The sequence below is a fragment of the Thamnophis elegans genome, chromosome 13, assembly GCF_009769535.1.
Source record: "Thamnophis elegans isolate rThaEle1 chromosome 13, rThaEle1.pri, whole genome shotgun sequence".
Classification (NCBI taxonomy): domain Eukaryota; kingdom Metazoa; phylum Chordata; class Lepidosauria; order Squamata; family Colubridae; genus Thamnophis; species Thamnophis elegans.
The window spans coordinates 4,071,170-4,083,532 of record NC_045553.1 but is presented as its reverse complement, the minus strand read 5'-3'; the positions used below and the strand labels follow the sequence as shown (position 1 = coordinate 4,083,532).

The 12,363-nt window shown below is 46.4% G+C and overlaps 1 protein-coding gene across 1 annotated transcript in view; it reads right to left on the bottom strand.

Annotated features, from left to right (window-relative positions):
- Window positions 1-3,994: 3,994 nt before the first annotated feature.
- CABP7 (calcium binding protein 7) overlaps window positions 3,995-12,363 on the bottom strand; it is a 43,310-nt gene continuing 34,941 nt past the window's right edge. Inside the window, exons 2-5 of the mRNA XM_032228788.1 lie at window positions 8,336-8,479; window positions 6,808-6,920; window positions 5,206-5,359; window positions 3,995-4,122 (exon numbers count right to left, since the gene is read on the bottom strand). Of these exons, the coding sequence (XP_032084679.1) occupies window positions 3,995-4,122; window positions 5,206-5,359; window positions 6,808-6,920; window positions 8,336-8,479 (539 nt within the window). The remainder of the gene's footprint in view (window positions 4,123-5,205; window positions 5,360-6,807; window positions 6,921-8,335; window positions 8,480-12,363) is intronic.

Genomic DNA, 12,363 nt, shown 5'->3' with positions numbered 1-12,363 from the left:
TGCCCCCTTCATCCATCACTCTCCAGACACGGGACTCAGGCAGTGGTGGGTGTCAGGCCTGCAGCCATCTTTTCTTTTGGGACTTTTGGCCTGGCACGCTTTCTATTATTCTACTATGCCTTTTCTACGGTGGAAAGATGGGAAGGGGGATTGTATGGAGTTAGATGCTATGAAGCCATAACAACGTTCTTTCTAGAAAGCCAAGGTCATCCTTTGTCTTTGCAACTCTGCACCTGACCGGAACTGGATGGGTGGAAGCTGCCAACGTGACAGTGGGAAATTGGACCATGGATGGGCTTGTGGGTGTGGTGGGGGGGGCAAGATCTTGAACTTTCAACGGGGCGGGGAAAACCGGGAAGCTTTCAGATTCGGGTTTTCCCAGATGTGCCCACATGGCTCTCTTAATAAATTGGAACTTTGAGCAATCCTTTGCCTTTGGACTCTGATTTCACTTTGGATGTTATTTGGAAACCCTGACAGTGGATTTCTACTGGTTCGCACTGGTTCGGGCGAACCGGTAGTGGTAATTTGGCCTTGATCGCAGAATCGGCAGCGACCCACCACTGGCCACACACCCCAAACTAGTTTTGCAGTCGCCACAGCCATTGCTGGCATGTTTTATAGTAGTTTTTCACATTCTTTGCACATGCCAGAACAATTTACAGTGAACTGGGGACATGTACGAAGCGAACCACATTTTGCCGTATTTTCGTGTATTTTCGTGATTCTTAGCCTCCTGGCACCGCCATCTGTCAGAAATGGTGTAGGGTCTCCTGCTCGGGTGGGGGATGGGTTGGACTAGATGACCCTCAAGGTCCCTCCCTACTCTCTTAATCTGTAACTACCTGTATCTAAGGTGATTATAACCAAGAAATTGGTAGGAAAGAGATTGACTATTCTTAGGTAGAAATAAAGGTTCCCCTTGCACGTATGTGCTGGTCGTTCCCGACTCTAGGGGGCGCTGCTCATCTCTGTTTCAAAGCCGAAGAGCCAGCGCTGTCTGAAGACGTCTCCGTGTTCACGTGGCCGGCATGACTCAACACCGAAGATGCTGTTCCCTTCCCACCAAAGGTGGTTCCTATTTTTCTACTTGCATTTTTTACGTGCTTTCGAACTGCTAGGTTGGCAGAAGCTGGGACAAGTCACAGGAGCTCCCTCCGTTACGCAGTGCTAGGGATTCGAACCGCCTTTCTGATCGACAAGCTCAGCCCTGAGCCCTCCTTTTCTTAGAAGGTTTTCTTAGTTGGTAGCTGTTAGACGCAACTCAATCTGTTTCTCGTGCCCTCGTTCTTAAAATAATAATAAATTTGAGAAGAGCTAGAGACAGACTTAAGAAACAAACTCCGATCAGCAAGGTTTTTTTTTTTCCAGTTTAACAATTGATTCATTGTGGCACAACGATACATTCATGGCGAGAAAGCATGGGGATTGTGTCAATTGTCTCTTTTCATCTGGCCACAGTTAGTAAGTAGTACATGAACCAACCGCTTGCAAATTCGACGTCGAACCGAGTCCAATGAGAAATAAGGCACAATAGCTAGTTTCGTCCGTTTGAAAGGTTTCACCCACTTGGGACCCAGGATACAGCAAGGGGATCAAACTCCTCCGTCACATCAAAGCCTCCGGTTACGCAAGAAACACCCCGGCCTAGCCAGAACCCGCGCTATGTTGGGCTTAAAGATGGGCAAAAAGAAATGACTCCGGGGGGAGGCCCTGGGATCTTTTATGTACAATGCTGCAACTTGGCTCAACCTGGTTCAAAGGTCCAGAGGCGTGGACCTCAAAGTTCTCTGCGTCCCTCAGCCAGCAGGAGAACGGTTGGGTTGAAGGTCCCAGGTCGTTGGGAGGAGTCTCCAAGCTGAGGAACGTTGGCTTCCGCTGAGGTTGTGAAGGGAAGGTAGAAGGCTCCGTCAGAAGTGGAGGCGGCGAGATCTTCAGTAACAGAGTCCCCCCCATGGGCCACTTCAGACGCTCTCCACACCTTGTGTGGCCTGCCGTGGAAAGTCCACCAGTAATGAAGGCTCCATTAAGGCTACCCTCGAGTGGGTCAGTCTCCTCCTCCAACCACTCCTCCTCCAACAACTCCTCATCTTCCAACAACTCCTCCAATATCTCCTCCAACATCTCCTCCAACCACTCCTCCCCCTCCAACAACTCCTCCAATATCTCCTCCTCTAACTCCTCCTCCAACATCTCCTCCTCTCTCCTCCAACATCTCCTCTAACTCCTCCTCCAACATCGCCTCCAACATTGCCTCCTCCAACCACTCCTCCTCCTCCAACCACTCCTTCAATATATCCTCCTCTAACTCCTCCTCCAACATCTTCTCTAACTCCTCCTCCAACAACTCCTCCAACATTTTCTCCAACATCTCCTCTTAACTCTCCTCCTCCAACATCTCTAACTCCTCCTCCAACATCTCCTCCTCTAACTCCTCCAACATCTCCTCCTCTCTCCTCCAACATCTCCTCTAACTCCTCCTCCAACATCTCCTCCAACATCGCCTCCTCCAACCACTCCTCCTCCTCCAACAACAACAACTCCTCCAATATCTCCTCCTCTAACTCCTCCAACATCTCCTCTAACTCCTCCTCCAACCACTCCTCCTCCAACATCTCCTCTAACTCCTCCTCCTCCAACAACTCCTCCAACATCTCCAATTTCTCCTCCTCCAACATCTCCTCTTCCTCCAACAACTTCTCCAACATCTCCTCCTCTAACTCCTCCAACATCTCCTCCTCTCTCCTCCAACATCTCCTCTAACTCCTCCTCCAACATCTCCTCCAACATCGCCTCCTCCAACCACTCCTCCTCCTCCTCCTTCAACAACAACTCCTCCAATATCTCCTCCTCTAACTCCTCCAACATCTCCTCTAACTCCTCCTCCAACCACTCCTCCTCCAACATCTCCTCTAACTCCTCCTCCTCCAACAACTCCTCCAACATCTCCTCCAACTTCTCCTCCTCCAACATCTCCTCCTCCTCCAACAACTCCTCCAACATTTCCTCCTCTAACTCCTTCCTCCTCCTCCAACAACTCCTCCAACATCTCCTCCTCTAACTCCTCCTCCTCCAACAACTCCTCCTCCTCCAATTCTTCCTCCAACAACTCCTCCAACTGCTCCTCCTCCTCCAACTCCTCTTCCTCCTCCTCCTCCAACACCTCCTCCGAAGCCAACATTCCTGTTGCCTTCCATCCAAACAACCCTGGATCGACATTCAACAGGCTCCTGTAAACCCCCTCCTTCCCACCCCACCCCACCCCAGAAGAAAAAAGTGCATAGATGCTGGAGTGGGGAGAGGGAAAAGCCTCCCGAGAGGAGGGAGGAGGAGGAGGAGGCTACAAACCGATTTCGATTTGCAGTCCAGCCCTTGTTGTGTTGATGGTCATGCAAATGCCTGAATCTTGGATAGAAAATCCTGACGCGTGTTGTATATATTGCTTAACTGATTATTCGGTTTATCATAAATATATATCTATATATATATATATGCTATATTTATATAGAGAGAATATTTTATATATTTCGTAGGATCCTACTATCGGGTTATAAAAGCACAAGGTATTGCATTAACTCAGATCAGGGAGGGAGTGCTGGAAAAACGGTCTCCATGCACATTAACATGCTTTCAATGTTGTTGTCGGGGGGGGGGGAAGTTCACCATGCGCGCCCCCGAGAAGGGCCCTCGGTTTGGCCGAGTAGGGACCCTGCCTGGGGGAAACCATGCTATCTCTTCAGAAGATAGCTGCCTCCCCAGTTGGGGGTGGGGGTGGAGGGAAAGCCCCCCGAGAGAGGCGGAAGGGAAGAAGGTGACTTTGCGTCGGTGTGTGGTACGCACACAATTTTGCCATGGAGGAAAGGACAGTCCCCTTCCCAGCCACGGCTCCTGGCGGCTCAAAGAGAATTTATAGGTGGTCTTATCATTTTCTCCCTTGGGTCTTCAGGAAGTCCAACGGTCCGTGAACCCCAGCGTGGGTTTCCTTCCCCAGAAACTACTTCATCCCGCTTCTCAGAACCTGGTTGGCGGCGATAAGCATGACGCTGATGATGAACGCGATGGCGAAGGCGCAGATGAGGCTCTTCCGGACGCATGTCTGCCTGATCTGTTGGTTTGAGCAGGCTGGGGAGGGAGTGGGAAGGATGAGGGAGGAGAACGGTGGCGAGGCCGTGACGAAGAGGGGAGAAAGGGAGAGAGAGAGAGAGGAGAAGGAGAAAGGGAGAGAAAGGCGGGGAAGAGGAAGAAACCAGAAGAGATTATCGCCGTGTTTCTCGGCATGTCGAAGAAGGCTGGACTTGATTTGATTTAATTGATTGATTTGATTTAATAAATTTATAGGCCGCCCAATCCCGAAGGACTCCGGGCGGCTTATAGAAAATAAAAAATTTAAAAAGTGAAGAGTTAAAAGACAGAGGAAACAAATTAAAAGAAAAACCACATCATGCACTCAATCTAATCGGGGCTGGACCTCGGTCAAGAGCCCCAGGCCTGCCGGAATAGCCAGGTTTTGATAGCCTTTCGGAAGGCCATGAGAGTGGGTAGGGTCCGGATCTCTGGGGGTAGTTCATTCCATAGGGCCGGAGCGGCTACAGAGAAGGCCCTCCCCCGGGGAGCCGCCAGCTGACATTGTCTGGCTGACGGCACCTGGAGAAGGCCCACCCTGTGCGATCTTGTCGGCCGCTGGGAGGTATGCAGCAGAAGACGGTCTCGCAGATATCCGGGTCCTAGGCCATGTAGGGCTTTAAAGGTAATGACCAGCATCTTGAATCACGCTCGGAGACCAATGGGGAGCCAGTGCAGCTCGCGGAGGATAGGTGTAATGTGGGTGTATCTTGGAACACCCAGTATCGCTCGCGTGGCTGCATTCTGGACTAGTTGTAGTCTCTGAACAATTTTCAGGGGCAGCCCCATGTAGAGCGCATTACAGTAGTCAAGCCTTGAGGTGATGAGGACGTCAAATCCCTGCTCCTCAAAAGACTTCAATTCCCAGAAGGCCCCAGCCAGCTTTGCTTTGAATTGTGGGAGTTGAAGTCCACCAACCTTGGCAACTCCCCTTGGTTGGAGAGTTGCTAAGGTTGGGCACCCGTTGAATTAGAAGGTAGAAGCGTCTTTGGGGCTTTTGGGGAGCAGGGATTTGATGCCCAATTGGTCTCTGTTTTACCCCCACCCCCCAGTGATCTGAGCCCCAAGATGAAGTCCACTTACTTTCCACGTCGACTGGACACTCCTCCGCGTTTCCCATGTGGCTTTCCTCCTCCGTCATGATGATGTTTTCGATGTCCTTCATGGAGAGGTGCTCGCAGAAAGTGTCGTACAGCAGCCGTTTCAGCTCGTCCACCGTCAGCTTCTGCATGTCACACTGCAGAGGGAAGGGAGAGCATTGCATGGCTTCCGATGCCATCGGCGAGCTTGAGGTCGAGGAGGCACGTGCCAAAAATATGGACGGAGAACCTGTCGGGATTTTTTTTCTTGGTGAACCCGTTCTTTGCTTTCACACTGCAAAGCCTGACTTTCCGATCCTTCAGAGAAGCTATCTAGATACGGAATGGATGGATTCATGGTGTTGTAAGCTCAGAGAACATCAAGAATCCAGCATCTTCACTCTTTGGTCCTTCAAAGAAGCTATCTAGATATGGAGTGGAAAGGTTCATGGTATTGGAAGCTCAGAGAGCATCAAGAACCCAACATCTTCACTCTTTGGTCCTTCAAAGAAGCTATCTAGATATGGAGTGGAAAGGTTCATGGTATTGGAAGCTCAGAGAGCATCAAGAACCCACATCTTCACTCTTTGGTCCTTCAAAGAACTATCTAGATATGGAGTGGATGGGTTCATGATATTGCAAGCTCAGAGAACATCAAGAACCCAACATTTTCACACTTTGGACCTTCAAAGAAGCTATCTAGATATGGAGTGGAAAGGTCCGTGGTATTGCAAGCTCAGAGAACATCAAGAACCCAACATCTTCACTCTTTGGTCCTTCAAAGAAGCTATCTAGATATGGAGTGGAAAGGTTTGTGGTATTGCAAGCTCAGAGAACATCAAGAACCCAATATCTTCACTCTTTGATCCTTCAAAGAAGCTATCTAGATATGGAGTGGATGCGTTCATGGTGTTGCAAGCTCAGAGAACATCAAGAACCCAACATCTTCACTCTTTTGACCTTCAAAGAAGCTATCTAGATATGGAGTGGATGGGTTCATGATATTGCAAGCTCAGAGAACATCAAGAACCCAACATTTTCACTCTTTGGACCTTCAAAGAAGCTATCTAGATATGGAGTGGAAAGGTTCATGGTGTTGCAAACTCAGAGAACATCAAGGACCCAACATCTTCATTCTTTGGTCCTTCAAAGAAGCTATCTAGATATGGAGTGGAAAGGTTCATGATATTGCAAGCTCAGAGAACATCAGAACCCAACATTTTCACTCTTTAGTCCTTCAAAGAAGCTATCTAGATGTGGAGTGGATGGGTTCATGGTGTTGCAAGCTCAGGGAACATCAAGAACCCAATATCTTCAGACTTCCATTTCCTCCCAATTATTGAACAAACTTTTCTTAGATAAGAAGTGAAACGCTTCCAAAGAAAAACACCAAGAAAACCCCATTGGTTTTTTGGGGGGTGGTGGTGGTGGTGGACACATTTGGGACAACCATGACCTGGATGATTGAGACTCTCCATAGACACGAAAGTGATTTACCTTCAGGGAAAATGCAAAAAAATAATAAAATATATATCCCTGGAGTACCAACATCTGCAAGGAACTTAAGAAGAGGTAACAGAGATCTGGAATGGGGACCCCCCCTTACCTTCCAGAACACAGTGTCGAAATCAGCGCCATGAAATTTCTCGGGGATGCCGGATGTGGAAAGTTTGGGTCCAAGTAACGTCACAAACTCTTCAAAGTCCACTTGCCCATCGCCTAGAAACGAGAGGAGCAATGGCATTTGATCTGAAGGAAGCATCCAGTTGAAGAGTCCCTTATTTGTGAAAGAGGATACGGCCCTCCTTGACTTATGGCCATTCGTTTAGTGACCATTCAAAATCACAAGAAGACCACCGGAAAAAAAAAAGACTGTTAGGAATATAATTCTAACAGTTGGGTTGGCAATATATAAATCATGTAACAATGTTGTACCTGTTTCTTTAAATCATACTGTAAAATGTGATTGGTTGCTGTTTTCCTCAATCGGCCATAAGAGGGAGCCAGAATGACTGTTAGCTCTCTGTTTGTTAGATGCTGGGCTGATCTGATCGGAGTGTTTTGGAAGCTGGCTGTTAGAAAGTGCCGTGAGCTATTGTACGTTTTGCAACTGCTAGCAAACTTTGAGTTCTGAACTGATTTTATGATACTGGTCTATGTTATTTGGATTATCCCTTAACTGAAAAGACATTGATGACTGACTGTCTTATCCGTGTATGAACTTGGACTGTTTGATGGACTCTGATACCTCTATTTCCACGAAAGTAAAAGCCTATTTAAACTGCAGCGTCTCTGTATGCTGGTTTGTGTGTTCTCCAACACAACTCTCACAACGCTTCTCTGAACACACTCGCTCTCCCAACGGGGAGCTTACCTAACAAGGATGGACCACCAGTCCTTGCTCTTAGGACTATCACAGCATCCCCAGGGTCAAGTGATCAAAATTAGGTGCTTGGCCATAAGCATGTATTCATGATGGTTTGCAGTGTCCATGGGAAAGAAAGGAAGGAAGGAAGAAAAGAAAGAAAGAAAAAAGGAAGAAAGAAAAAGATGAGAGAGAGAGGGAAAGGATTACAATGTCAGCATCTTGCCCCCAACAATCCAGGTCCTCATTTTACCAACCTCAGAAGGATGGAAGTCAACCCTGAGCTGGCCAGGATTGAACTCCTGACAGTGGGCAGAGTTCAGCCTGCAGTACTGCATTCTAACCATTGCACCACCTTGACAGGAAGGGGAAGGTAGGAAGGAAAAGAGGGAGGGAGGAAAGAAGGAAAAGGAAGGAAGGAGGGAGAGAAAGAGGGAGAAAGGAAAAGGAAGGAAGGAAGGAAATGAAGGAAGGAAGGAAAAGAGGGAGGAAGGGAAGAAGGAAAAGGAGGGAGGGAAGGAGAAAGGAAAAGGGAGGGAGGGAGGAAGGAAGGAAGGAAGGAAATGGAGGCTTCTTCACACCACCATCCAGATATGTTGGGCTATGACTTCCAACAATCCCAGCCACCAGAGTCGGCCCAAAACTAGAGAATGAAGAAGTACTGGAGATGAAGAAGGTTGATGAGGAGAAACAACAACATCCAAAGGGAAGGGGGGGGGAGAGAAGAAGGAAGGGCCTGTCCTGTCTTACCACCTCCAGACAACCTTACCATCCATATCCAGCCTCTGTATGATGACTTCCAACTCCACTTCATTGGGCATGTAGCCGAGAGACCTCATGGCAGTGCCGAGTTCTTGCTTGGAGATGAAGCCGTTGCCATCTCGGTCAAAGACTTTGAAGGCCTCACGGATCTCTGCAGAGAGAACAAGAAGAAGGGAAGCTCATGTCAGAGTTTGTTGCATAAATTCAAATCTAGAAGCACGCAGATAACTGATGCAGCAGGATTCATTAACTTCTTTATAGACATAAGGATAGTTGTAATAAATGTACAATACCAACAGCTGGTTCTTCCAAGTAAACACGAGGCAGGAGAGTTACAGGCAACACAAGGAGTTAGCTTCAATTCAGCAGACAAGCCCAGACAGGCTGCTAGTTACTTTTCAGAGCAGTAGACTGCTTAGTTTCTGTTTCAATTCTTTGCAAAGACTCAGATCTGTTTAAGCTCCCATAGGCTGGCTTAGTTGCTATGCCTATTCATTGGCTGACCTTGTTCCCATGTCTCTCCCAGTCATGAATATTTTAACAGCTCAGCAAGGCCAGAAGACTTTGGCTTTGATATTGAGGTTGCATGGAGCCAGGATTGGGCAACTTCTAACCCAGGTCTGATTCATTTAGCGTCCGATCCACTATAACGCCCCTCCTGCTTTGATCTAACCAAGGACAATCTGGGCAGCACTCAACAGGATTCGAAACTAACCAAGGCAGGTACCAATATTGGAAATATAAATAACAGAATAACAGACGTGGAAGGGATCTTGGAGATCTTCTAGTCCAACCCCCTGCTCAAGCAGGAGACTGGAGATCCTATATTATTTCAGAGCAATGCTTGTCCAATCTGTTCTTAAAAGCCTCTCCAGTGTTGGAGCATTCACAAGTTCTAGAGGCAAGTCGCTCCACTGATTAATTGTTCTCACCGTAAGGAAATTTCTCCTTAGTTCTAGGTTGCTTCTGTCCTTGATTAGTTTCTACCCATTGCTTCTTGTCCTGCCCTCAGGTGCTTTGGAGAATAGCTTGACTCCCTCTTCTTTGGGGCAGCCCCTCAAATATTGGCAGACTCCATTTTCTTTCTTTCTTTTTTAAGAGTTTTATTATTTTTCAATTACAAAAATAAACATTGCTTAGGTTTAGATTTATTAGATTTATATGCCGCCCTTCTCCCAAGGACTCAGGGCAGCGTACAACATTAAAAGAAACACATAATACAAAAGTTTTAAAAAAATTTAAATAGAATATCCCAAACCCAATTAAAATTAACAATGACATTTTTAAAAAATCGAATTAAAATTAACAGTGATCAATAATTTATTTTGTTTTGTTCAGGCCAGGCTGGCTTGCTGGAAAAGCCAACTTTTTAGGGCGCGTCGAAAGGACCGGAGGTCGGGGATTATACAAAGCTCCGGGGGCAACTCGTTCCAGAGGGAAGGTGCTCCCACAGAGCGTGACCCGTCAAAACCGCGGTCGACAAAAGCGCGCTCGGCGAAAGCGCGTACGTGACGTCATCACAGCACGACGAAAAAAATTAAAAATTGAAATAAAAATAAAATTAAAGTAAGCCGATTCACATAAAGGTAAGGGTTAGGTTTAGGGTTAGGGTTAGGTTAAGGGTTAGGGTTAGGTTTAGGGTTACGTTAACCATTAGGGATACGTTTAGCGTTAGGTTAAGGGTTAGGTTAAGGGTTAGGTTTAGCGTTAGGTTAAGGGTTAGGTTTAGGGTTAGGTTAAGGGTTAGGTTTAGGGTTAGGTTTAGGGTTAGGTTTGGGGGGGTTAGGGTAAGGTTTCCGCTTTATTTTTACATTTACCGATCACAGCGCGATGTTTTCGTCGTGCTGTGATGACGTCACGTACGCGCTTTCGTCGAGCGCGCTTTTGTCCACCGCGGTTTTGTGGTGGAACCCCCACAGAGAAGGCTCTCCCCCTGGGGGTCGCTAGCCGACACTGTCTGGCCGATGGCACCCTGAGGAGGCCAACTCTGTGGGATCGCATTGGACGATGGGAGGCTACCGGTGGCAGTAGGTGGTCTCGCAGGTACCCTGGGCCTAAGCCATGGAGCGCTTTAAAGGTCATAATTAGTACCTTGAATCGCACCCAAAGATAACCGACAACCAGTGCCGGCTGCCTAAAAGGGGTGTAACATGGGAGCACCTAGGTGCCCCCATGATGACCCACAAAGCCGCATTCTGGACCAGTTGAAGCTTCCGAGTGCTCTTCAAGGGCAGCCCCATGTAGAGAGTGTTACCGCGTCCTTATGGAGTGTATTATAAGCGTCCTTATACGGTGTGTTGTCTGGGTACAAACATCGTTCCTCTTTTGCCACATCTTTCAAGTTCATATTAACCTTATTTCCCTAAATTTGGTATTATAATAAATTAAGCATTTAAACATTACAAAACTCTTCATTTTTCTTCTTACTACCTTCTAGCAATAATATATCAACATTAAACATCATTATTCTTATCATACACATACTAGCCATTTTATATCTTTATCTAAGCGTATTGTCTTATTTTTTAGTTTTCTTCATTTCCAAACTCCTTTTTTTTTTTTGCTCTCCAACCATTGGTAAAATACTTCCCAAATCATATAATATTCCGCTTGCTCTTTCTCTTTAATTGCTAATGTTAGTCTATTCATTTCTGCACATTCTAATATTTTCCTTATCTCATCGATAGGGATCTCTACACTTTTCCAATGATGTGCAAATACAATTCTAGCTGCAGTTAGTACATGAATAATTAAATATGCATTCTCTTTAGTATAAATCTCAGGTAGAATTCCCAGCAGAAATGTTTCCGGATTCAGCTCAATACCTTGTTGTATCATCTCTTCCAACCATGTCTTAATTTTTGTCCAATATTTCTTTGCCTCTCCACATGCCCACCACATAGGATAATAAGATCCGGGTATGTGGTGGCACTTCCAACATTTAGCTGAGTTGTCTTTAAACATCTTTGCCAATCTTATAGATGCCAAGCAGACTCCATTTTCAAGGTCAAACTGTTGTACTGGGATATGGAATTCCGCACTTCCCCGTGACTCTAAGCACCCCATTGCTTTGATCTCTGCATTTTTGCAAATAGCCACTTCCTTTTGCAAGCTATTCTCTGACCACCATCACCCATCCTTTCATATCAGCTCAACGGCAATTAACCCCAGATCCCAACCTGATGCCTTGCAAAGAATTAGCTTACAACGGTATGGGAACGTACAGCAGTACATTCAGAGGATTCCTGCTGGCGATCTCATAGCTGTGTATCATCCAGCGTTACCATCTGTACTCAGTACAGGCTTCCATGGTACATGTTTAAAGCAAGGATGCTAAAATGAGAACGGATCTAAACTAGTTCTGCATTTTCTCTTTTACACAGAGAGGGGGAAGGAGGAGAGAGAAAGAGAGAGGAGAGAGAGAGGGGAGAGAAAGAGAGAGGAAGAAAGAGGGAGATGGAGAGAGAGAGAGAAGATAAAGAGAGGAGAGATTGAGGATAGAGAGAGGAGAGTGTGAGGAGAGAGAGTGGAGAAAATGAGAGATGGGAGAGTGAGGAGAGAGGAGATAAAGGGAGACGAGAGGAAACAGAGATGAGAGAAAGAGGGGGAAGGAGAGAGGGAGGAGATAAAGAGAGATTAGCGAGAGAGATGAGAGAGGGGGAGATAATCTCTCTGATGATAGAGAGAAAAATAAAGAGAAGTGAAAGAAATTGATAGAGACACACAGAGAAGGGAGGATATAGAGATGAGAGAGAGATATAGAAATAAATATAAATGATAGATGGAGAGAGAGGTAGATAGATAGATAGATAGATAGATAGATAGATAGATAGATAGATGGATGGATGGATGGATGGATGGATGGATGGATGGATGGATGGATGGATGGATGGATGGATGGATGGATGGATGGATGTTGATAGAAGTTGATAGGTAGATGATGGATAGAAATAGATAGATAGATGATAGATGATAGATAGATAGATAGATAGATAGATAGATAGATAGATAGATAGATAGATGTAGATAGATAGA